The following is a 27,742-nucleotide window of genomic DNA, read 5'->3' on the forward strand; positions in this document are numbered from 1 at the left end:
GAGTTAAAGCGTTGAGGGAGAGCAAGGGGGCATGGAACAGGAGAATGGGAGGAGGGAAGGAAGGGGAGGAAGAAGGAGGCTGTTCATTGGCACTGTTCAGTTGAAGAGAAGGGTCTTCAGCGTTTTCCAGAAGGTCATCAGTGAGTCTTGTGATCTAATCTGGGCAGGCAAATGGTTCCACGGACGGGGGGGATGAAGTGGCTGTATGAGCGTTTATGAGCTGCTTCCCAAGTAGTAAAACAGATTTCATGCTGGTTATCCTTGGAATAAGCAGTGGATTTCCCTAAGCCATCTCAATAATGGCCTATGGACTTCTCTTTGAGAAAATTATCCAAACCATTTTTAAACCCCGCTAAGCTAACTGATTTCACTACATTCTCCGGCAACAATTTTGAGAGTTTGATTACACGTTGTGTGAAGGAATATCTTCTCCAGTTTGTTTTAGATCTACTGCTTAGTAGCTTCGTCGCATGCTCCCCTTAGTCCTAGTATTTTTAGAAAGAGTAAACAAGCGATTCACATCTACCCTTTCCACTCCACTCAGTATTTTATAGGCCTCTATCATATGCCCCCTGAGCCATTTCTTCTGCAAGCTGAAGAGTCCGAGTCACTTTAGCCTCTCCTCATAGGGAAATTGTCTCATCCCATCCCACTGTACAAGTTGGCACCGGTTTATTAGGCAGATTGTATAGAAGCAACATTCCAGCATCTCAAAGAAGAGCAAGATTCCGGAATCCCAATGAGAGCAAGATTCCATTCAGAATCTCAGAGAGTAGCAACATTCCATGCTACCAATCCAGGGCAAGCAGTGGCTTCTCCCATGTCTTTCTCAATAACAGACTATGGACTTTTCCTCCAGGAACTTGTCCAAACCTTTCTTAAAACCAGCTACATTAACTGTTCTTACCACAACCTCTGGCAAAATGTTCCAGAGCTCAACTATTCTCCGAGTGAAAAAAAATTCCTCCTATTAGTTTTAAAAGTAATTTCATCAAATGTGCCCTAGTCTTTGTAATTTCTGACGGAGTGAAAAATCGATCCACTTGTACCCGTTCTACTCCACTCGGGATTTTATAACTTCAATCTTATCTCCCCTCAGCCGTCTCTTTTCCAAGCTGAAGAGCCCTGAGAGAGGACATGAAAGCCATAACCTATGCCAGGATTTTCTACTGATGCTCCATGCTCGCACATTCTCATCATTTGCAAATGGCAGTCGCCTTAATTCTCCAGACCTGCTACTTGCCCCAGTAGAAAGCTGCTGCTACATGTGGGTGCCAGTGGGTGCTCAGGAGAAAGAGCAAATTGATTGTTAGGGATTACCGAGTACATTTTTTTCATTGTATCTAGGGAGGGGTCATTTGTATTCTGTTGGGCATCCCTAATCATTCTGAAATTCTGGTGCCTATGGCTCATGTTTCATTTATTAAGGCTCCCTGAGCATTTCTTAACTTTCTCTTTTTTATGCTATCAAATAAAGTTTAAAATAGTAAAAATTAGTTGGAGCCCTAGATTAAACCAGAAATGGAGACAGCTGTCGTGCAGAGACAAAATACCACACACTCCACCCCTCTCAAAAAAGAAAAGAAACTCACATGATAGATTGTGAGCCCACCGGGACAGAGAGGGAAAATGCTTGAGTACCTGATTGTAAAAAACCGCTTAGATAACCTTGATAGGCGGTATATAAAATCCTAATAAACTTGAAAAAAAAAAAAAAAACTTGAAATGTGCAATAAATAGTCTGTTCACATTCTGCTTCTATGGTGACACCTAGGGGCCAGTGGAAGAGCTGCACTGGGAGCTGCTTTTTGGGAGTGGCATCCTGTTCGCTTGACCACAGGAGGTGCTGCAGAGCATGGAGCATATGAGGAAAATGGGGAAGCATTTGAAGGGGACTCCTGGGAGGTGGTGAATCTTTAATGCAAAACAGATGGGAAAGAAAACACCCTTCACATTATAAACTGATAAAGAGCTGAAATCTTTAAAAAAAAAAAAAAAAAAAGTGTGCCACAAGACTTGCTGGGATGTGAACTGATTCCGTGACTGGAAATGTTTTATTACTTTAGTGATTTAATGGGGTTAGAACCCCTGGATATCGTGTTAACCCCTTAATGCTCTTGAGATAGTGACTGTCCTCCTCTGCTTTTCAGGGATATATGATTCAGTCCAGAGTTGTTAGTTGTTGTTTTTATTCCAGCCAACCTTCAAAAGCTTTTAAGAAAAAAGTCTCCCTCCTGGAGCGTTGGTCTCATTGTATGGATAGGAAGATAAAAGAATAATTTTTTTTTAATGATTATTGTGGTTAAAATGTTTCTGTCTGGGTAAGATTGATCCAGTGCCACAAATTGAAGGAGAAACCCCACAACATGGCTTTCTGTTCCAGAAACATAAACCATCACAGGATGTATAACAAGAAATAAGTTTAGGGAATTATTACAACATACCACTGATACTCTTGCTTCATTCTAAAATGCTTTAGAGCAGTGGTCTCAAACACGCGGCCCGGGGGTCTATTTTGAGGCCCTCGGTATGTTTATCATAATCACAAAAGTAAAATAAAACAGTTTCTTGATCATGTCTCTTTAGCTATAAATTACAATATTATTATTAAGACTTGGAAAGATTTATAAACTATAAAGAGTTTTACCTCATGCAAAATTATCATTTCTTTAATAAGACATTAACTATTTTTTTTACTTAGGCCCTCCCCAAAATGTGGCCCTGCAAAGGGTTTGCGTTTGAGATTATTGCTTTAGAGAGAGGACGTCCCCCTCCCCCCCCCTCAAAAAAAAGGTTTTCTGATTCAGTCTTGGCTTGGGCAAATTGGAGCATGTGAAAAGGAAAAACTGAAGCAGACATTTTGTAAACAACATGAATTTATTAATTTTTCAACCACTTAAGGAGTGACCCTCTCTGCCTCCGAAAGACTTTAGCAATTACTGAACTATAATTTGGTTCCTGGAAGATGCAGCAAATGCTCTGCAAAGCTTCCGTCTTGGAATGAACGTTATTTATGTTGCTAAAGCTCCCGTCGCTCCTTCCAAGAAAACACGAGTAAAACGATTGAGAAATCGGATTCTGGGGCGCAATTTCGCGCATTGGAAGACACCGACCAATGGGAAGGCAGCTTCAGTAGCGCCCAATGACTTCAGTTCGCACATTTTAAACGCAGGAATTCAATAAAGGTCTCGGTACACAGCTGTGCGATCAATGGTAGACACTTTGGGGGGGGGGGGTGGAATTCGGTAAGGATTAGGAGCTGGAACGATGCTTGCTACTTGCAAATCCTATGAAGGCAGGTTCGCGCAATTTTGTACCTAAGCAAAAGGCTGGTGTCGGTGGTGGCGCATGGAAATGCAAGTATTCATACATCCGGGGAATGTAGCTGACATGCCCACGCCCTGGCCACGCCTCTTTGGAATTGCGCGCAAAGTTAGGCTGTGAGAGATTCTCTCACCTATAACTTTATTGTAACTTTAGCTCCCTCCCTCTACTTTCCTCCTTGGTTATGTTACTCAAGTCTATTATGTCTCCCTCCTTTTATGTATTAGATTATACTTTTATTCTTTTACTCTTTTTTAAAAATCTTTATTAATTTTCAAATGTTAACAGTGCAGTACAATGAATTTAAACATAAACACTACACAGAACGCACTTTAAATACACAAATAATTCAAAAAACAATCATATCCCCTCTCCCCATAATTAATAGAAGAAGTAACCTATTGTATATCATCTATTTAGCCAATTACTTTATCTGTAGATCTGCGATCAGTGCCCAAAATTGGCACATCCAGATTTGGATAACCTATACAGAATCTGAGAGCTAACATATAGCTGGCCAAAATATTATTGACTTTTTAGCTGGCATTGCCACAAGAAGTCATGGCTGCCATTTTGAGATTGGAAACAGCACGAGTAAGAGTGACTGATGGTTGCTCCTACTCAGGTCGGTTCCAATCCCAAAATGGCAGCCATGAGCTCCCACTGCATTCTCGCAAGACTGCTGCAGGAAGTCGCAGCCGCCATTTTTGCAGTGGGTGGGGGCAGGGGCAACTTAGGATCGCTGCTGCTTCAAAGAGGTCACTAGACTACAAAGGCTTTTAGAAGGGAGGCTCAGATAAGGCCTAAAGGCGAGGGGTGGCGGAAAGTGTGGAATTGGTAGGTAGCCCAGGAGGATGAGGACATTTTTTCTGTCAGGGGGTGGCCTGGACTTGTAGTTTTGGCTTCAGTGGCATAGCTATGGGTGGGCATCCCAGCATCTGCCTTCCTATCTTTCAAGCTCATCCCTCCTCGGTATACTTTACACATGTCCCCAGTGCCTGCAGTGATTCAATTTTGCTGCCAGCCCTAGCCCCCAAGGCTTCCCTCTGCCACGACCCACCAGACAGGAAACAGGAAGTGACATCAGCAAGGGTGTATTTCCTGATATGTAATGAGGCCTTTTTACTAATAATAGGCATTAAAGCAATACCATATTGCAATGCAGCTTAGTAAACCAAACCCTAAATTTCTATCTGACATAATTGAGTGAATGGACTTCCCTAATTCTCAAACCACTAGGTCAGCTTTTCACTTCAATACTGTAATATTCTTATGTTTTTCTTACTCAGCTGGGTTTTTATTTTTCAAATTTTACTTTCTCAGAAGATCCTTGCACCAAAAAAACAATTGGCGGTAACTTCTAACCTCTCTTTGAACAAACATCGGCGTCTTAAATACCAGCAATAACAATAAAGACACTTTCATTATGGGCCAGTCATTAATTCTTAGATTGTAGGGTCCCAGGCAGAGAACTTATATGTGACAAGCACCAGACTAAAAAGGCTAAAAAAGTCCTGTCCTGTACATCATTGAGTCTTAGGTAAATAATTTATCATCAAAGTGAAACAGTGAACAGACGCTCAGGGAAAAGCGCCTTAAAACCCCAACCACCTAATAAATAGGTTCAAAAATCATTGAAAATGCAAAAAGGTTTTTTTTAAAAAATTTATAACATTTTATTGAAGGAAATATAATATAATACAAATAGATTTCATTTCAAATAGATTCACAATTATAATATTTATATACATATTTCTATCATTCCTTCAAAATATATTTCCATATGACCCAAATCAACCCCCCTACTTCCCCCACCTCCCTTCCCCCTTCCCCCCTCTCCTTTACCCCCTCCCTTTTTCTCTCCTATTCACATTGTATTGAAGTAATTAATAAAACTATAATATAAAATGGAATTTATCATTCCTTCAATATACATTTCAATTTGACCTATTTCATCCTACCCTTACACCCCCCAATTTACCCCTCCCCCTCTTTTGAATGGAAGATGACACGAATTACCAGGTATTACGAAGTTATAAATGTTTTCAAAGTTTTTTTTAAAAAGAAGATCAGTAACATAAACATGACAGAGTGTGTGGCAGACAGTTCAAGTCTAGGAAAGGATCACTGTCTCTGAAGCAGCGGGACCGCCGCATTCAGAGCAGAGCTCAGCCTCAGGGAAAAGTAAACTTGAAAGAAGGATCAATGGAGCTCTGCCTGCACAATCCTTTTCATTACACTTCAGAATGCTTTACAAGAATCTTCCAAGACTCCCACTGTAAAGCTTACTGTAACCGGACCCAGCTGGGTTTCTCGTCTAATAGGGAAAGGGATTTGGATTCAGCTCAGAGTAGGGTGACCAGATTTCTTCTTCAAAAAAAGAGGATGCCTGTCCCGCCTCCCAACCCCAGCCTTACACAAACCTCGTCTCTTCGGGGCCATGTCTGGAGAGTCTCTGCGCATGTGTGGATGCGACGCGAGGAGAGACCCATACAAGGGCTCACTAAGGCCATTTTTACCAAAACGTGGTAAAAGGACTCCTATGGTAGTAAGATGGAAGAGTAGCCGTAGCGTGGAAACCGTAGCGTGGATTTTAGCACCGACTGTGGTGGTACCAGGGACTTGTCCAAACCTTTCTTAAAACCAGCAACGCTATCCGCTCTCACCACATCCTCTGGCAACGCGTTCCAGAGTTTCACTATTCTCGAGTGAAAGATTTCCTCCTATTGGTTTTAAGAGTATTTCCCTGTAACTTCATCGAGTGTCCCCCCTAGTCTTAGTCATTTTTGACGGAATGAAAAATCGATCCACTTGTACCCGTTCTACTCCACTCAGGATTTTGTAGATTTCAACCCTATCTCCCCTCAGCCGTCTCTTTTCCAAGCTGAAGAGCCCTGACCGTTTTAGTCTTTCCTCATACGAGAGGAGTTCCATCTTGGTCGCTCTTCTTTGAACCTTTTCTAGCGCCGCTACGTCTTTCTTGAGACGAGGAGACCAGAACTGAACGCAATACTCCAGGTGAGGGCGCACCATGGAGCGATACTGATGTATTATAACATTTTTAGGGCTCCTTTTACTGAGCTGCGCTAGCGTTTTCAGCAGGCGCCAACCCCGCGCTCCACAAAAAATACTAACGCAAGCTCCGTGGAGGCGTTAGTGTGTAGCGCGCGCCTCCATACAGCTTGCGTTAGTATTTTTTGTGGAGCGCGGGGTTGGCGCCTGCTGAAAACGCTAGCGCAGCTTAGTAAAAGGAGCCCTTAGTCTTTTCCTACGGGAACTTGCCCAGTCCTGCGATATTAGTCACCTTCACCACATTCTCCAGCAACAGATTGCACGGCTTGAAATAAAATCAAAAGCAAAGAAGCACAATTTTCTACACTCTGCTTGCCATTCGTTCCATGGAGTTGTCCTCCTGTTGGAAGGTCAAATATACAGCCATTCCTTATTTAACAAAGACCTCTAGAACAAATCTATTATTTTCATACAAAGACCTGTGATTTTTACTTCTAATCGATCAAAAAAAAATGGCAGCATTGTCCCATCAGCCCTTCAGCATCCTATAAGGTAAGGCAGGTCATGACCTGTTGGGCCGCCGCGGGGGCGGACTGCTGGGCGGGATGGACCTCTGGTCTGACCCGGCAGAGGCACTGCTTATGTTCTTATGTAATATGCCCTAGCAAGTACTGGAATGCAGTTGACTCCATGGCAAGCCTAACCAATGCTAATGGAATTTGTGTTCCCAAACCATAAACAACCTAATAGAGAAACACCTGCCTATTTCTTATGCTAACCCAGTGTGGACAGGAACCAGTAATGGACATAGCCTCTAAGATCTTGCCCGGTAAGTGGTTAGAGTAAGTGCGTCTACTTGAGAAGCAAACCAGACTTACCACTTTAAGTGGCTGCTGTCGATCATTATAGACAGGGTTGTCAAATTTGTCAAGCACCAGACTCTCCAAAAAGCTTTCAGCTACTGCGGTTAAATTGCTACCTCGGACGGATGCTGTAAGCGCCATACTCAGGACTGCAAGTTAAGACCAGATCTCATCTGCAAAGGCTTGGGCACTGTGTGTGTGTCCATTAAATTGCATGTTAGAGGGGCTTGGGTATCAGGGGAGAAAGAACATATGTAAGAACAACGGTCCATCAAGCTCAGTTGCCCATTCTCATGGTGGCCAATCCAGGTCCCTAGAACCTGACCAAAACCCAAAGAGTAGCAACATTACAGCATCTCAAAGAAGAGCAAGATTCCGGAACCCTAATGAGAGCAACATTCCGGAGCTGAGATTGTGATGATATAATGCCTCATTCCACAGTGCCTCAGAGCCAATCTCATACTGGGTCAGACCAATGGTCCATCAAGCTCAGTTGCCCATTCTCATGGTGGCCAATCCAGGTCCCTAGAACCTGGCCAAAACCCAAAGAGTAGCAACATTCCAGCATCTCAAAGAAGAGCAAGATTCCGGAACCCCAATGAGAGCAACATTCCGGAGCTGAGATTGTGATGTCGTAATGCCTCATTCCACAGTGCCTCAGAGCCAACCTCATCAGTGAGGTTACAATGGCTTGATTGTCCTATACTTAGCACATGTATAAGAACAGTCATACTGAGTCATACCAGTGGTCCATCAAGCCCAGTTGCCCGTTCTCACGGTGGCCAATCCAGGTCACTAGTGCCTGACCAAAACCCAAAGAGTAGTAACATTCCATGCTATCGATCCAGGGCAAGCAGAGGCTTCCCCCGTGTCTTTAATAACAGACTATGGACTTTTCCTCCAGGAATTTGTCCAAACCTTTTTTAAACCAGCTACGCTATCCGCTTTTACCACAATCTCTGGCAACACGTTCCAAGTTAGATTTTCACATAGCTTCAAGTGGTTGCAGCTTTGGCATGCCATCGTAAGTTCAAGAATCCCATTAAAATCACCAGATCCAAGTACTCTTTTAATATGTAAAAAAAATATTGGGATTAGGTCATGAAGCATCAAACTGGTATAAAATACTGGTACATTTGGAGCAACAACAAAGAAACATTGATAGTTTACGTGACATATGGTCACGGGAACTAATGATGTCTATATCTGATGATCAATGGCAATTCATGTTCCTTAAACGCATCTGCTTCTATGAAACAATCTTTATTCTTTGTGATTAGACTAAACAAAATTATCTCAGAATATTCTTCTTTATGTTGGCCTTGTGGACATGAAAAAGGAACATTAGATCATATGTTATTCTATTGCCCTATGGTTCATGACTTTTGACAACAGGTGTGGAATCATCTTCAAACATTATTACATATAAATGTTTCCTTAACGTCTAATGGAGTGGTCTTCAACCTCTTTGATTCTGTTGATGTCACCAATATTCACAGAAGGCTAATAGCTATATTGTTGCTGTAGCAATGCAAACTATTTTGGAAAACTTGGAAAAATGCGTCCCTGCTATCTTTTCAATTTTGGTGGAACTCAGTTGCTTTAATTGGAAAATACAAGGCAACCACAATGGAAAAGAGGCAAAAAGGCTAAATTCAGATTATTTTGGGCGCCTATTCAAGAGTTTGCAGATAATTGTTGAACTATATTGAGAGAATGGGATGTATGTAGGTATGGACGGATATTGGTTTTTCACTCTCTGCAAATGGGATGGGTGGGTGGGTAGAGATGGCTTATTTCAAGGATTTTGGTTCCTAATATCCTAATTTTTGCATTAATAATGTTGTGAGCAAATTGTTCAACTTGGTTCTCCTGCCTTAATGTATGTTGTTATACAAAAATTTCAATAAAGTTTTGGAACTTAAAAAAAAGCTTTTTTGAGGAAAAATCAATCTAATGGAAGTAAGGAGGACAAATTGAGACATTTGGGTTCTACTTCCACTGAAAGCAATGGAAGTAAAACCCGGATGTCTCAATCCGTCCTCCTGTTTCTGGAGCCATGTGGTAGCCCTACCTTGGACCCCATTAGCTTTCCCTTTGCTTAAAATCTATTGGCTCTTCCAATGTAAAGTTGACTGCTGGTTCCAGATAATTTATGGCAGGCTGATCCATTACCTGTAGGGATTTGCACTTCTAATTTCCCTTAGAACAGCATAGTGGGGAAGAGGGAGGAGGTCATGCCTCTTCCCCCCCCCCCCCCCCCCCCAAGCCCTGGCCTTAAGGGAATGTTCAAGGATATCTCAGTAGCACTGAAAGCAAAATAAGTATGAGGTCTTTGATTCACTAGTGTGGAGAAGGTCCTCACACCTAAGGCTACCATATGGCTCCAGAAAAAGGAGCAATGGAAGTAAAACCCGGATGTCTCAATCCGTCCTCCTTTTTCTGGAGCCATACGGTAACCCTACTCTCACGTCTCCACTCATCAGAAATAGGAAACGTGTGTTGGACAGGACAGGAATGCACCAGAAGGTTGATTACATATTTGGCTCAGGTGCTTTGCATTTGTTTCTGTTTTCAGCTCTACCACTGTTGTCCACAGGTGTTAAGAGCTGTAGCATCATCAGAGAAACAGGTGATGTTGGACACAGAGAAGGGAACAGAGATGATAGAGATACTGGATAGACAGGTTGTTGATGTAAACAATGATCCCTGGGCACTGATAAAACCCAGAACTGGACCTTCCAACCAGGAAAACCTGGAGTCAGCAAGCAAACCAATATTTGGAGGCACTGTCCCCTGTAAGCTGAGTAGGAGTTCTCCAAGTACAGTCCTGCCAGTAGGAGGCGATGTTTCACTATCACATTTTCAATAACGAGAGACAGGCAAACGCTGCATGACTCTAGTGAACCTGCCTATCCCTTGAAATTGAAAACACAATTCATTGATTACGCCTTAGACCAGGGGTGTCAAAGTCCTTCCTTGAGGGCCGCAATCCAGACAGGTTTTCAGGATTTCCCTAATGAATATGCATGAAATCTATTTGCATGCACTGCTTTCATTGTATGCTAATAGACCTCATGCATATTCTTTAGGGAAATCCTCAAAACCCGACTGGTTTGCGGCCCTCGAGGAGGAACTTTGACACCCCTGCCTTAGACAAAGAATAAAAAAGAGCTCCAGAAATGTTGATAACCTTTTTGAAAATGCTTCCATAGCTTTTCAGTGATTTTGGTTACTCTGGCATGTTAGTTGGACCGAGCTTTGTTTTATCCCAAACCTGTCATCTGTGAACATATACGCCACAGTGACCCCTGATGCAGGCGTTCCTCAGACACCGAAACACAGTGCTTTGTCGGGTCCACAGCTTCTGCATGTGTCCTTTTCTGAAATAAACAAGTTGATTTTACATCAGTGATCTTCAGTGGAGTGTTCATTGTCCGTTCCCACTTCCTTTTGTACTGATAACTTGCAAGAAACATCGTGTATCTATGATCTAAGTAGAAAAAATTATTAATGGAAAGAAAGATTGTCTCACCTATCTACAAAATACTTAATTATTTCTTTTTTCATGCACATCTTGGACTTACTTGGGAACAAGATCTGGAAATTACTGATCAAACTGTAGACTGGAAGTACTTTTGGTACAAAGTCAACAGACCAACACAATCACCTAGCCTATCTCAATCTCCATATTTCCTAGACCAAAGGGCAATATGGACGCCGGTTGAAAAGTGGAGAGCGACCATTGCCAATACCAAATTTTGTTGGCATCGTAATCAAAATGTTGGCACTTTAGCACATATGATTTTTGAATGCTCATGCTTTAATACTTTCTGGCAAAAGATATGGTCAACTATCCCAAAAATTCTGAAAATCAATCATTCGATTTCACTATCCATCATCATCTTACGTTCAGCACATCTTTCTTTACAATTTAGATGGTACACAACAATCTTTATATTAATAGCACTTGCGATCCAAGTGATTCTTGGCTGTTGGAAGGCTGCCGCAAATCTGAATGATATCTTTTGATGGCATACAATTTGTCTTATCTATAAATATGAGCTTAAAAGGCTGCAGAAAAAAAACAATAGATACCATAAAATTTGTAAGATTTAGAAACCTCATGAAACTTATCTTTCACAGATTTAATATACTATCTCATCAATGGGTATTATGATTCTGTTTCTGTTAATTAAAACTGATAATAATTGCAGTATTTCTTCCCTTCTGACAATGACAAAATCACTATGGTTACTTTGTATGTTATATTTTAAATAGTTCTCAGTTGTATTTTGCTTGTTATAAAAATTAAATAAAATGTATGAAATTTTTTTTAAAAAAATTGAAAACACAATATTGAAGTACCGCCCCCTACTGGCAGCAGTGTAGTTGGAGAACTCCCACTCAGTTTAGAGGAAACAGTGTTTAGGGAGCTTTTCGGGGAGGGGGGGGATTGGTGGAGGGGAATAAAGAGTCAGGAACCACTTGATTTGCTGTATAATCAAACGTGAAATATGTCATGAACTGCCAGAGATTTGACTGCTCGTGTTTCTTGACAGAAAGCATCAGTCCAGATGTGCTCTGCTTTGCTGCAGGTATATCGGTGCACTGGGGGCACGCGTGATCTGCGATAACATCCCAGGATTAGTGAGTAAACAGCGGCAGCTTTGTCAGAAGCATCCGGACATCATGCAGTCTATCGGGGAGGGGGCTAAGGAGTGGATTCGGGAATGTCAACACCAATTCCGGCACCACCGCTGGAACTGCAGCACCCTGGATAGAGACCATACGGTCTTTGGCCGAGTTATGCTACGAAGTAGGTGCCACACACATTTTATTTTCCCCTCTGTCTCTCTCCCCTCCCCCCCCTCCCCCCCCACCTGCATGACTCCCTCCTGTCTGGTAGTAAAAATATCTCCACTCGCTTGTGATTGAATATATCTCTTCCTGACTCTAAAAGTTGATGTCCTGAGGATGAGACTCCCGAAAACCTCATACAGCTGTTGATAAATTTTTCTATGGGCAACGTGACGCTATCTCTTGACTAAGTATAGTCTACGGTCTGTGGCTTTCAAGAAAAGTGATCACATCAGTCCCTACTACAAACTTCTACATTGGTTGCCAATTGAGGCATGAATTTTATTCAAGTTCTCCTGCTTTTGCTACAAACTGGTATGGGGAATGGCCCCAAACTATCCATTACCTCATTTTGAGCTTTACACCCCCACAAGGCCAACCAGAAATCGCAACCTCTTTGCCTACCCGAAGATCATAGGTTGCAAATTCAGAATCTTCCTGGATAGAACTTTTAAGTTTCAAGCCGGCAGACAGCAGACCTGGTTGGGCAACTTCATTGATCAAGCCAGGTTGACCTACGGTACCTTTCGGAAAGAAATCAAGACCTCTCTGTTCAATAGATTTATATCCTAGCCAGTCAACTCCCCCTTTTTTAAGACCTCACTGGTCATGCTGATACTACACACCATCTGTAACGTTTTTCTGTTTTTTTCACAGACAACTCGATGTCTTCCTCACCTTCTGTATTCTGTAAATCGCTGACTTTCCAGCCGTTTCGATGTAACTTGTTAAGATTATTTCTGTAACCATTTGTACCCCGTAATCACTGACTGATCGGTGACTTCTTCCCTAATTTTCACCCTGTAATTTGCTGATTGTACAGCCCTCTTCACTGTGAACCGCCTAGAAGTCGCAAGATTATGGCGGTATAGAAAAAATAAAGTTATTATTATTATTAAGTTTCAAGTTTATTGATTTTTAATATACCGACCATGAACAGGTATCTAGCCGGTTTACAATAAAAGATAAAATAAAAGTAAAATTATGCTTGTAGATTGTAAAACTAAATAAAAGAGCAAAAGGGGAAGTGAACAATTAAAGACATTGACAATGACAGACATGGAAGTGGGGTTGACGAGGGAGGGAGGGGGAAAGTTACATTATTAGTGGTGAAAAAAGGGTAAAAGAAATGAGAGAAAAAAAAAAAGTTTTGAATATGAGAGGGAGGGGGAGGGGAGGAACAGAAGGGAGTGAGGTCGCTTCTTCCCCTCCACCCCATTGAATACTGGTGTTTACAGTCTTGGTTTAAAATGGGGAAAAACACCAAACTACAAGTCCCAGAACACCTAAAAGATTGAAACCGAAATGCCAGGCCAGCCTGAATTCTCGTTCATCAAACAGGAGTGAAAAGGGTGGTGGATCTTCCTTTTTCGCTGAAGTAAAGAAAAGGTTTTGACACCCCCTAGACCCCCCCCAGGCCTGCTCCGTTCCACCCATCCCCGCCCCATTATGCACCAGCCCCCGACCCCCTACTCCCTGTTCGTCGGGCAGGAAGGCATCCCCGCATGCATGGATTTGCGATGTGATGATGTCACGCGTGGGCACATGACGTCATGGTGTTGCATCATACATGTGTGGATGTCCCCTCTTGACATGATATTTTTAAAAACCTGGACAAAGTGCCGTGTTTTGAAAAGCCATCCGGACCCCCGGACATGCCCTCAAAAAGAGGACATGTCCGGGGGAAATCTGGACCTCTGGTAACCCTAGTTAGCACACATTAGATTCTGGGGGCCCTTCCCCATGCTATAGAGATGTCTGAAGAAGGGACCTGCCAGGACCTTCAAACAAATCATGTCAATAAAATATTGCTTTTGTGTAAATGTACCCAAAGAAGCGACAAATATCAAAACCTAGAGTAGCGGGTTTCAAATCTCATCTTGAAAAGCCCTCAAAAGCTCTTCATTGTTTGGATATATGTCATCCAAGTTTCCAAATTTATTAAGTATTTGATTAATCGCTTATCCCGCATTCTAAGCGATGTACAAAACATTAAAATATTGAATTACAATAATCAAAGGGAAACAAACAATGTAAATATGACTAACAAATTAAAAACAAATGATACAAGAGGAAGGGAATAGGAAAAGAAATACAAGTTTGAAAATAGTAAAGAAGACATATAAGGGGAAAAAAAACAGTAGGGAGGGGGAGAATAATAAGCAACAGAGAATTTAAAGACCAGGGCTCAGTGGAGACACCTGATTTAGTCCTCTTTTCAGGATTACGAACCAAATCTAGTTTCATTGGCTGTCAAATGCATCTTTAAAAAGAAAGCATTTTAGCTTGCTCTTAAATCTATCCAAACCGAATTCTTCTCGTACATGAATTGGGAGTAAATTCCACATTTGGGGGGGCTGTAACGGAAAAAATATATTTGACTAAGTTCATGCCAAGACTTGAAGTTAATGTGTCGGATAGAGCAGAACTGAAGATTCTGAAGGCTAGGATTGAAATGTACGCACGGAAGATTTCTCTAGTTGTCAAAACGCACGCACGCACGCACACGCGTCCTTCCGGGATCTTGAAAGCTAAGTACAATAATGTATTTTATGTGAGGATAAATCTGATCTATAACCCACATTATACCTAACAGTAATAAAAGGTCGAGGCTACCCTGAGATTCTGATATTTGGCTTCTAATGCCTAATTCTAGTTGCATTCAAACAGTTCAGAAACGTGAATGATGTGACTCAGCGTCTACTTACCTGACTCTAGGCCAGGGATTCTCAAACCAGTCCTTGGGACACACCCAGCCAGTCAGATTTTCAGGATATCCACAATGAAAACGCATGAGAGAAATCTACATGCACTACCTCCATTGTATGCAAATTTATCTCATGCATATTCAGGGACTGGGTTGAGAATCCCTGATCTAGGTGGAGGAGATAACTTAGTGCAGGACTAGCTCAAGGGTATCTGATGCTGTAATGAATGTCAGTCCACCCCCCCCCCAAGGGCAGCTAAAGCCCTCCCCTCCCCCAAGTCTAGCGTCTCATCTGCCTTCTGTATCCCTTCTCCCCCCCCCCCCTCTTCTGCTAACCTACCTAGGGTTACCATATTTGCCAATAGAAAAACCTAGACACATTGCCCTGTCCCACCCCGCCCCCAGCCCTGCCTTGTTCCACCTCCAACCCTCCCCATTCCACCTCCAGCCCTGTCCTGTTCTGCCTCCAGCCCTGCCCCCAAAAAGCACATCTCTTTTTTCCTGACCTCCAGGCCACGTCTGGAGGGCCTCCAGCATGCGCGGATGGGTGCGACATCATCCGCACATGCGTGTTGAAGGCGCTCCAGACACGGCCGGAGCTCATGGCTTTCCAAAACCTCTAAAAAGATGACATGTCCGGGTTTTCCCAGACGTCTGGTAACCCTAAACCTACCTCTTCCAGGGCCCAAGACTTAGGGTTGCCAGGTTTTCCTTTTGGAAAATCCGGACTGGCTAAGCCCCGCCCCCTGCTCTTGTCGGGCGGGGAGGAAGTCTACGCGTGCACAGCCATCACGCAATGATGCCACGCGCACGCACTCATGCTCGTAACATCAACGCGTGGCGGCCAAGCATGCGCGGACTTCCTCCCTGCCCGACACAGCTTTTCAAAACCCGGACCAAGTCCTGGGCTTTGAAAAGCCGTCCGGACCCCTGGAGATGTCCTCAAAAGTAGGACATATCCTGGGAAATCTGGATGTCTGGTAACCCTACCAAGACTGTATTTACCAAATTAATAGTGCAGCATGCAGTCTCCAGCATTGAAGTCCCACCTCCTCCGATGCAAACTTCCTGTCAGAGGGGGCGGGATGAACAACACTTGAACATGGGTCTGTGCTGAAAGACTCCATGTTGCCTTATAGTTGCTTTAAAATGCCCCCCCCCCCCCCACCACCACCACACACACACAAATTCCTCCACCTGATCTGCTAAGGACTGGTAATGAATTCTTCAGACTGGCAGGGGCAACAAAAACTAGAGGGCACTCAAAAAAATTAAAGGGAGATAGGTTCAGAACAAATGCTAGGAAGTTCTTCTTCACTCAGAGGGTGGTGGACACCTGGAATGCGCTTCCAGAGGAGGTGGTAGAGCAGAGTACGACTTTGGGGTTCAAAAAGGGACTGGACGAGTTCCTGAGGGAAAAGGGGATCCAGGGGTACAATTAGAGGGTTACTATACAGTACAAATGCTTTAGAGTAATAGATCACTTACAGGTCATTGACCTGGGGGGGGCCGCCGCGGGAGTGGACTGCTGGGCATGATGGACCTATGGTCTGACTCGGCAGAGGCGATGCTTATGTGCTTATAGCAAAATATAAGTAATTTCAGATAAATAAGCTAATAAAGAGAGGTGCTGCTTCCAGAATCGGGGATGCCGGTGCCTAGCAAAGACCTACATTTCCGGCACCTAGGGTTCTTGCAGAATCACAGCACTACCTAGTGACACTGAAGTCTGGCGCCGCCTTTAAACACACCCACCTCCAGGTTTCGGCATCACCGGATGACGCTAGGCGTCATGGACCAAAGACCCGGAGGATGCCTTTGCATCATCTCATTTTGTTTGCAAGGTTTTAATTGGGTTTTAACTGCACAACCAATTATCAAGCCACTTAAAACCAATTAAAACCCTTAAGTTAATCACTGTTAAGTTAGTCATACATTTGGGCTGCAGAAACCTGGGTGCATAGGGAAAGGAATGGCCAGTAAGAAAAGGGAGGTATTGGTGCCCCTGTATAAGACTCTGGTGACACCTCAGAATATTGTGTACAATTCTAGAGACCGCACCTTCAAAAGGATATAAGAAGGATGGAGTCGGTCCAGAGTACGCTACTAAAATGGTGCTTGGTCTACGTCATAAGGTGTAAGGGGACAGATTTAAAGATCTCAATATATATACTTTGGAGGAAAAACAGAAGGGTGATATGATAGAGACGTTTAAAGACCTATATGGCATAAATACGCATAAGGCCAGTCTCTTTCAAATGAAAGGAGACTCCAGAGTGAGAGGGCATAGAATGAGGTTAAGAGGTGATAGGCTCAGGAGTAATCTAAGGGTGGTAGATATGTGGAATAGTCTCTCGGTAGACAAAGACTGCGTCTGAATTCAAGAAAGCGTGGGACAGGCATGAGGAGGAGATAATAGATGCTAAGGATGGGTCGACTGGATGGGCCATTTGTGCCTTGATCTGTCATCATGTTTCTATGACTAACTTTCGGTGACTTTTGGAAAATCTGGCCCAAAATGGCAGGTTCTGCAACCTGTGTGCTGTCATTTCAGAACTGGACTGCAGGGGGAGCCAAGTAGCCAAGTGCTGAAATTCAAATTTATGCTTTTTTGAAGTGGTTTTAAACCAGCGTTTCTCGATCCTGGAGCACCATCTTTGCCAGTCGGGTTTTCAGAATATCTACAATGAATATGCATAAATTAATTTGCATACACTTCCTCCATTATATGCAAATTTTTTTCATGCATATTCTTTGTGGATATCCTGAAAGCCTAGCTGGCAAGGGGATGCTCCAGGACCGAGTTGACAAACACTAGTTTAAACACCAAAATTCCCCATCAATCACTACTGCAAGGCCTAAGTCCAAACGAGATCAATTAGCTGATCCATATGTGTGTCTCAGAGCAGGGGCAAATGTCAATGGACACACTTTGCAATGTATACAAAATAGATAATACAGTACTCCCCCGATATTCGTGGGGGTTCTGTTCCAGGAACTCCTGCGATTCTTGAAAAACCGCAAATACGGTTTTTCATGGGGGAGACTGGAGAGGGCAGCAGGAGAGGCAGGAGAAAGCAGCCGGAGCGCCGGCGAGTGCAGGAAATCACTCGTGGTATGCTCTGACCGCCTCTTCCTGCACTAAGTCGGGCCTTATCCAATCAGGAGCTGCGTGTCAAAGCAGCTCCTGATTGGATAAGGCCCGACTTAGTGCAGGAAGAGGCGGTCGGAGCATACCGCGAGTGATTTTCTGCACTCGCCAACGCTCCGGTTGCTCTCTCCTGCCTCTCCCGCTGCCCTCTCCATGTCGGCGGTTCGCGGTCGGAAAATACCACAAATGACCGGGACCGCCAACCGCGAACGACCAGGGGAACACTGTACACACATACTCTTCAGGCTTGCCCAAACCATGCCAGAACATGCCTCCATCAAAGCTGTGCTTACCGCAGATATACAGACAAAAGCGCCATCTTTCCTCCCATCACTATGTAGCTGTATAGGACGGGTGGAGTGGCCTTGGGCTCCTTTTACTAAGCTGCGGTAGCGTTTTTAGCACATGCTAACCCCCGCGCTATGCGGAAAAACTAACACCAGCTCAATGGAGGCGTTAGCGTCTAGCACGCATGGCATTGTAGCACGCGCTAAGTCCGCTAGCGCAGCTTAGTAAAAGGAGCCCCTAGTGGTAGAACTGCTGCCTGCACCCTGTGACTCAACAAATTACCCAACCCTCCAATGTCCCAGGTACCACAGTTAAGATTGTGAGCATGCCACTTTGAGTGAATCTCTTTATGAAAATAAAGTTAATATATCCCAATAAATAAATAGATGTACATATGCAGAAGCACTACTTACAAGTTACAACACAAATGCCTTGTAACTCTTATAAAATAGCTTTGATTATAACCCATAGGAGGAAATATTTTTTCACTCAGAGAATAGTTAAGCTCTGGAATGCGTTGCGAGAGGTTGTGGTAAGAGAGGACAGCGTAGCTGGTTTTAAGAAAGGTTTGGACAAGTTCCTGGAGGAAAAGTCCATAGTCTATTATTTTATTTTTTTTATGGATCTTTATTAATTTTCAAAACTAATACAAAGTGCCATAAATTATACATACATTCATTACTAAATAAGCACTTAAATTCCATCAATAACAAAGAAGATAATAAATATCTCTCCCCTCCCATCCAACAATTTGATCAAGAAATGAACCAAAAAATATATCCCCCCCCCCCGTCCTGGACATGTATAAAAATAAAGAAAAGATTTGAAAATCAAGAAACTATGTTGAATTAACAAAGAATGTCAATGGGTCCCAGATCAAATTAAATACTTTGCTATGCCCCAGTATATCTGAATTCATCTTTTCGTATTTGTACCCTAAACATAAACTGGCCCACCAAAATGGAAAGTTGAGCCGATCACAATTCTTCCAATAGTCTATTATTGAGAAAGACATGGGGGAAGCCACTGCTTGCCCTGGATCGGTAGCATGGAATGTTGCTGCTCTTTGGGATTCCAGAATCTTGCTCTTCTTTAGGATTCTGAATGGAATGTTGCTACTCCTTGGGCTTCCGGAATCTTTTGTTACTCTTTGGGATTCCAGAATCTTGCTATTCTTCAGGGTTCTGAATGGAATGTTTCTACCCCTTGGGGTTCCGGAATCTTTTGTTACTCTTTGGGATTCCAGAATCTTGCTATTCTTTAGGGTTCTGAATGGAATGTTGCTACTCCTTGAGGTTCCAGAATCTTGTGTTACTCTTTGGGATTCCAGAATCTTGTTCTTCTTTAGGGTTCTGAATGGAATGTTGCTACGCTTTGGGTTTTTGCCAGGTACTAGTGACCTGGATTGGCCACCATGAGAACGGGCTACTGGGCTTGACAGATCTTTGGTCTGACCCAGTAAGGCGAGTCTTATGTTCTTATAGTCTGAGCCTTATTCTTCTTGCACCATCTCTCAACGAAACAAGAGTTTTCATTTTGGGAGGGGCAAGAGGCTGTTGACTATCTTCCAGATGTATTTCACAAAACCCAAAATGTTTTAAAAGGCTTCTCGAAGTGACAGAAATCCCAAACATGCTGCAGTCTTCCCAACCCTAGACAGTTTCTCAAATGCAGCAAAGACTGGGTTTCATCCCTCTTCCAGCACCTCGCTGTGCTGGTTTATTTAACATGCTGCATTATCTCATTACAACTTTGACTTGTTATATAAATTAATCAAGTGGTCATAGGAGATTATTAGTGCTTTGAGAAGTAGCCGTTTATGGGATACCTCAGTAGAACAGTGTAACACATAAACAGTAATACGATATATAAATATTTAGACAGAAGACCTGGCAGGGGGTCATGCAGTCAGATCGTGGGTTACTGTCTCATTGCACGCTGGGAATCCAGTTATGAAAAATAATTTAAGGAAACAGGCATCATTTCCAGCCAAACATTCCTCTCCATTCTCATTCTGAACATGGATCCTAGAGAATGCAAAAGTTGCTGACTGCCCGGGTGAAAATAGCGTAAATTTGACCTGTTTTCTTCCCCAAACATTCTTCTATTGTGAGTTGTTCCAGTGGCCGGTTGATATTAGTGATAGCTAAACTTGCTTAGACCTGAGTTCAGTCCAAGTTCAGATCTACAAATACTTGACTGAAGCCGACTCGCACTCAGTTCTGGCCGCCGTATTTCAAAAAGATATCAAGGAATTGCACTTCTCCCTCCGTATTCGCTGTGATAGGGGATTGACAGAACCACAAATACAGAAAACCCGCAAATAACTTTTTCATATGTTATTTGCTGTTTTCTATTAAAAACCATTGTGAATATGGTGAAACCGCAAATAACATGGTGAAATACCTGGCCTGTTCCTGAAGGAGAGGCAAAACACAGTGAAGAAAGTGCCAGGAATCTCTGTAAGCACTTAGAATTGGTGATTTCTCTATGCAAGCTGACATAATTTTTGGGGGAGGAGCCAGCAAGCTAAAAACTGTGAATAATCAAAACCACGATTGCTGAAACCGTGAATACGGAGGGAGAACTGTAGTTCAATAATTTTTATTGGCATGTAAAGTAATCATACACATATGTATATCATATAAAAGTAAGGAGAAAAACAGAACAAAGCAATATGAATAACAATTAATCATTAATGCTTTCATAGATAAAACAGAAAAACAGTATGGTTGTACACCATATTCAAACAAATCCTCATGGTTTAACAGGTGCATAACTATAAGATTTCAATGGCTCCCATATTTTATTAAATTTGTTTGACGCATTACATCTTTCTGCAGTAATACGCTCAAATTTAGCAGTAATACAAACAGTTTTCCATTGAGTCATCTATTCCACTTTTGATGCATCCTTCCAGTGTCTTAAAATAATTTTTATGGCCAAATTGATCAAAATTCTTAATAATATTGAATAGTTATCAGATATTTGCTGCTGCGGCCCAAAATTATCTGCTTCCATCAAAATCTTGGGAGTTACATTAGATCGTCAGTTGACCTTAGAGAATCACACGGATCTACTGATCAAAAAATGTTTTTCGATTCTTTGGAAGCTGTTTTTCGATTCTTTGGAAGCTTTGAACAATAAAAAAATATTTTCATAGTACAGTATATTCTTTAGGATATTAGTATAATCTTCCATCTTGTCTGTTCTTGATTACTGCAATATAATATAGTTGGGATCTCATTAAAAAAAATTCTCAAAAGATTAAAAATCACCCAGAACACAGCAGTTCACTTGATTTTTGGCCTGAAAAAATATGACCATGTTAGTTAATCCTATCAACAGTTGCATTGGCTGCCATTCGACATCTTCCTAAAAGACAAATAAGATTGAGCCTGACAAATAATGATACACAACCAAGAATTCCTTTTGCCTGCCTGAAATGCAAATGATTTATCGAGAAATCTCTTATAATGACAAGATTTTATAGCCGGGATTTCTTTGGGTAATCTTATTTGGTTTGGTTGTATTTGTTTCAAGGCTCTATTTGGTTTGGCTCCAGCTTACCTATCCTCACGTTTTGAACAATATAAACCGAATAAGATTACCCAAAGAAATCCCGGCTATAAAATCTTGTCGTTATAAGAGATTTCTCGATAAATCGTTTGCATTTCAGGCAGGCAAAAGGAATTCTTGGTTGTGTACCATTATATTTCAGGCTCAATCTTATTTATCTTTTAGGAAGTTGTTGAAAATGGATTTATTTGGCAAATTTGTAAGGTTATAATTTTGACCTTTCCTAAATGTATTTCCATGTTAGTTGTATTTTTTTCACTGATTGTACAGTCCTCTTTGTTGTGAACCGCCTAGAACTATATGATGTGGAGGTATATAAGAAGAAAGTTATTATTATGATGATGATTATTATATATAATGTTAGCGGTTCTTTGATTCTCAGGAGATTACAGATAATATCCCATACTCTCAGCCAATATTCATGTATATTATCATGCGGGACCTTGTCGAATGCCTTCTGAAAATCTAGATATACGATGTCGACTGGGTCACCCTTGTCTATCTGCCTGTTTACTCCCTCGAAGAAGTGCAGTAAGTTTGTCAAGCAAGATCTTCCTTTGCTGAAGCCGTGCTGGCTGGTCCTCATCAGTTTGTGTCCGTCAAGGTGATCGATGATGCGGTCCTTTATCAGCGCCTCTACCATCTTTCCCGGTACCTAAGTCAGACTCACTGGTCTGTAGTTTCCTGGATCTCCCCTTGAACCTTTCTTGAAGATCAGCGTAACATTCGCCACTTTCCAGTCTTCTGGAATCTTTCCTGATTTGATCGACAAATTGTCTATTAGTTGAAGCAGTTCAGCTATAACCCCTTTCAGTTCCTTGATTACCCTCGGGTGGATGCTGTCCGGTCCCGGGGATTTATCATTTTTAAGCCTATCAATCTGTCTGCATACCTCTTCTAGACTGACTGTCAACCCTTAGACTATAATTGGTACATAAATACTAAAAATCAAATAAATAAATAAATATTTAATGTCTCAAAACATTTAACATAGAAACTCAATGGCAGATAAAGGCCAAATGGCCCATCCAGAGCATCCACTATCTCCTCTTCTCCCTATTGGCTAAGGCTCTTGACATTTGCATCTCCTCTTCCTATAGGCTAAGGCTCTTTACACCTGCATTGTGAGGTCATAGAGCTTTATGGTTATAGAAACATGATGGCAGATAAAGGCCAAATGGCCCATCCACAGCATCCACTATCTCCTCCTCTCCCTATTGGCTAAGGCTCTTAATATTTGCATCTCCTCTTCCTATTTAAGGCTCTTTACACCTGCATTGTAAGGTCATAGAACTTTATGGTTATAGAGACATGATGGCAGATAAGGGCCAAATGGCCCATCCAGTCTGCCCATTATCTCTTTCTCTCACTAAGAGATCCCACGTGCCTCTCCCACGCTTTCTTGAATTCTGACACAGTCTCTGTCTCCACCACCTCTTCCAGGAGTCTGTTCCGCGCATCTACCACCCTTTCTGTAAAAAAAGTATTTCCTTAGATTACTGCAGAGCCTATCACCTCTTAACTTCATCCTATATTTTTGTTCTAGGCTTGTTTTTCTGCACAGGTATTTCGTTGGTTATGTCTTGGAAATTTCTAAAAACATAACAAGTTTAAATGGTCTGATTTTATCTGTATAATAGCTGAAAATGTGTGGCTAAGCGAGTTATGAGTTTGACATTTGCTGCCTATCATCAAACTTGCTTGGAATACCAGGTTGAGCGCAAACAACACTTTTTCCATTGCTTTATTTTCCAGCAAACAGCAAATACTTTGGATACTAAGACGATGGTCAGTTATTACACCTTCTAAGTCCTTCTCTATTACCCTTTAGAACATGGGTGAGTAGCCACAGTCTTCAAGGACCGCAATCCAGTCAGGTTTTCAAGATTTCCAGAATGACTATGCATGAGATCTATTTGCACAAAATGGAAGCAGTACATGTAAATCAGTCTAATGCATAGTCATTGTGGAAATCTTGAAACCCCGAATGGGTTGTGGCCCTTGAGGATAGTGTTTGCTCCTCCCCCCATCCCCCGATTTAGAATTTCAAGACCTAGTAATATTGATCATATTGTTTTGACTTTAATAATTGGGTCCACTAATCAGAGGTGGTATGCAGTGGCATAGCGAGGGTGAGTGGCGCCCCTTCCTTGCACCCCCACTGCCGTGAGTGTGCACCGCTTCCCTTCCCACCCACCCCCACGTGCCTCTGTAACGTTCCTGGCGCGAGCAGCAACTCCAGAGTTGCTGTCGCGCCTGTGTGGGTTCTCCTTCTGATGTCACTTCCTGGGGTCCAGGAAGTGACGTCAGAAGAGGAGCTGATGCTGGCGCAACAGCAAGTTGGGGTTTGCTGCTCATGCCAGGAACATTACAGAGCTGCGGGGGGAAGAGCACTGGGGGGGGGGGGCAGGGAAGGAACAATGGGGCAGAGAGGAGGATGGGTGCTGTGCCCCTACAAAGACAGCACCTAGGGCGTAGCAGCCAAGGTGGCACGCCACATGCAGGTGGTCAGTGTAGGTCTGCCAACTGGATTCATTTCTGCTGGTTGAGTGGCTTCAGTCCCGGTTTTTCCCTCAGTGCATATCTGAACTGAGAAACCACTTGGTAATCCTAGCTCTAGTGTGGCCTAGATGAGATGGCTTTGGAGCCACCAGGAAGGGAAAAGCAACGGGGATGACAGGAGAGCAGGGCTTATAATTGTGTGCATTAGACTGTCAGAGGCACCTCGGAGCTCAGCCTAGCAGGAGAAAAGTGGGGTGGGGGGGAAATGAGTCAGCAAAAAACAGCCTCCCTGACGCCACTCTCTTTTCTGTCTGGCAGGTAGCAGGGAAACGGCCTTCGTATATGCCATCTCATCCGCTGGCGTAGTGTATGCCATCACACGGGCATGCAGTCAGGGCGAGCTAAAAACCTGCAGCTGTGACCCTCACAAGAAAGGTCACTTCAAAGACGAGACGGAGGAATTCGACTGGGGAGGCTGCAGCGACAACGTTCATTATGGCATCAAGTTTGCCAAAGCTTTTGTGGATGCCAAGGAGAAGAAGGGGAAAGATGCCCGGGCACTGATGAATCGGCACAACAATCGGTGTGGGAGGACTGTGAGTACCTTGCTTAGCTACGGACACTAAGGGGGGGGGGGGGCTTGTAACCAACAAAGCCACCTAAGCTGCTCCCAGCACCTTGAACCAAGAGAAAAGCTCTGTCACCGGCCTTGGCGGCTTATTTGCCAAGCGCTGGGATAGGGTGACCAGATTTTAGTAAAATCTGGACCCCCCCATACCCGCCCACCCCCAGTTCCACCCATCCCCACCCCATTATGCCCAAGCCCCGCCCTCCTGTTGGGTGCTCTCGTCAGGCAGGAGGGCATCCGCGCATGCACGGATGCCTCCCAGCCCGACGCCATTTCGCGGAAGCTTTTCAAAAACCGTACAAAGTGCCGGGTTTTTGAGAAGCCGTCCGGACCCCCGGACATGTCCTCGAAAAGGAGGACGTGTTCGGAGACCATCAGGACATCTAGCAACCCTACGCTGGCAGCTCCCATGCGCAAGGTTCCCGAATGTCTCCCACAAGCCTGCGAGTTCTGCAGGAAGCCTACGAACATGGCTGCTCGTTCTGTTGAGATCTAAGATCTGAAATCGACCTGTTGTCGTCTCTTTTACCTGCTGTATTTTCCCATAGATCAAAATAAGAACCTGGGAATGTCTTGCTGCTGCGGTAAAATAATAATAATAATAATTTTATTCTTATATACCGCCATACCCGGCGAGTTCTAGGTGGTTTACATCAGTTAGATTAGGCTCCGCGTTGACAAGCGGATTTACAACAATTTATCAGATATATAACAAATTTTAACCGAACAAGGCAGAGTATGAAGGGAGAATTGTGGAAGATAGGGAAGAGAGAAGCTATCGTGGGGGGAGGGGGGAGAAGAGCAGGGGGCGAAATAGGGGGGGGGCGAAGTGAACATTTATTTATTGATTGGGATTTAGCTCCTCTGTTTTTCAGTAGTAACTCAAGGTGAGATATATTCAGGCACACTAGGGATTTCCTGTCCTCAAGGGGGCTCGCAATCTGTTTGAGGCAACAGACTCATTGGTGTAGCGAGGGTAAGAGGCGCCCGGGGCGGTGACGCTCCTTCCTCGCCCCCTCCTGCCGCAAATGCGCCGCTACCAATCCCCCACACCTCTGCAATGTAATCCCGGCGCGAGCAGCAACCCCCAAGCTGCTGTCGCGGGACCCAGAAGCGACGTCGGAGAGAGAGCCAACACTGACGCGGGCGACAGGTTTGTGACGCTGCTCCCGCTGGCAAAATGAAAGAGGTATGGGGAAAGGGAAGGGGCACGCACATGTGCGGTGGGGGAGGACGGGTGCCAGCGCCCCCACCAAGACGGCACCCAGGGGCGGACTGCCCCTCCCCCTTACTGCGCCACTGACTGTATAAATAGCACCTAACATAAACGGGGTCTAAGGGTTTCGCAATTTGTAAAATCCCAAGAGCAGAAACACTCGTAACTGCTAATCAGTGACAATTATCACCAATCGTAGCCAATAACTGCAACACAGCTGCCTTTATTGTATAATTTGGCTGCGCAGTTGTGCGCCCTGCCAAGTTGGGTATGCAGTTTTATAGAATGAGGGGGTATATGTTTACTCAGGGAAGATTTAGAAATGGGGGCAAACTGAGAGTGATCTGGAGAGAGATGGGGGGGGGGGCCATATGCCAAGCCTCATTGTGGGGCCTTATTTGCATAAGTGAATAGAAGCCAAAAAACGGGCCATTAGTGGAATGGAAGTCACTCACCAGTAGGACGGCCATTGTTTAGAAACATCCAGAAGAATAACATTACATTAGTTTCTTTTATTCCGCCAATACCTTGCGGTTCCAGGCGGATTACAAAAGGAAGAGATTCTGGTCATTTCCAGAAGATTACAGGGAAGCTATTGGTTGTAACATTTGGAGTCTGGTGATGGAGTGAGGATAATTGGTTGCATCGGGAGTTTGTATTGTCATATCAACCTGGTTTTTATTTCCCTCCTGAAGGTTCTGTAGTTCGGTGCTGAAATCAGTCAATTGGAGATGTGACTGTCTAGTTTCGCTGTGTGATGAATGCATTTGCCTTGTTATGCTTTGTTTTTGCATCTTCCTTGATTATGTATGATGCGTTTGCTTTCACTCACTTTGAGCAGCACAGTGGAAAGGTGGGTGAAAAACCCAATACCAGCACAGATAACAAGGGGAGACAAACGGGAGGGAGGCAGAAGAGATGATTTGTAGAGCAAGACAAGAAACAAGAACTAAAACGCTAATTGATCCAAGGTCGTACAGAAAGAATGAGAATGTGGGGATGTGGGGGTGGTCCACAACCTCTATACAAAGGTCCTTGATGGATTCTCTTCTCCCTCTTCCTTCGCAGGCCGTGAAACGCTACATGAGGAAAGAATGCAAGTGCCACGGAGTCAGTGGGTCTTGCACATTAAGAACTTGCTGGTCGGTGATGTCAGACTTTCGAAAAACAGGAGACTACCTGAGGAAGAAGTACAATGGAGCCATCCAGGTCACCATGAACCAGTATGGCTCCGGTTTCACCGTAGCCAACAAGAATTTCAGGAACGCCACGAAAAACGACCTGGTGTATTTTGAGAACTCCCCCGACTACTGCCTGAAGGATAAATCTGCAGGTGAGGTACAGCAGTGTTTGTTTTCCCAGGGACCTCCTGTGGATAACAGAGCAGGCCTGACGTGTTTTGGGTGCCTTTTAACCTGGAATTTGACAAGCTCTGTCAGTTCAGATCCCACATAAGATAACTGTCATATGCAATCATGGTGTGCATTGCCCCGCACAGTTATTTTAAGAGCAAATATTGGAAAATCATAATCCCCTCGAAAGAATCCTTCAGCCAGAAAATTCACTGGTTTGAAATTCATCTTACATCAGGCAGTGCTACACAGCACTGTTC

General features: G+C 43.5%; 1 protein-coding gene across 1 annotated transcript in view; it reads left to right on the forward strand.

Annotated features, from left to right (window-relative positions):
- The window catches only part of WNT2B (Wnt family member 2B), a 47,714-nt gene that overhangs the window by 12,344 nt on the left and 7,628 nt on the right, over window positions 1-27,742 (forward strand). Inside the window, exons 2-4 of the mRNA XM_033918693.1 lie at window positions 11,798-12,018; window positions 24,605-24,882; window positions 27,199-27,463. Coding sequence (XP_033774584.1) covers window positions 11,798-12,018; window positions 24,605-24,882; window positions 27,199-27,463 — 764 coding nt within the window. The remainder of the gene's footprint in view (window positions 1-11,797; window positions 12,019-24,604; window positions 24,883-27,198; window positions 27,464-27,742) is intronic.

The sequence above is a fragment of the Geotrypetes seraphini genome, chromosome 13 (genome assembly GCF_902459505.1).
Source record: "Geotrypetes seraphini chromosome 13, aGeoSer1.1, whole genome shotgun sequence".
NCBI classification, from domain to species: Eukaryota; Metazoa; Chordata; class Amphibia; order Gymnophiona; family Dermophiidae; genus Geotrypetes; species Geotrypetes seraphini.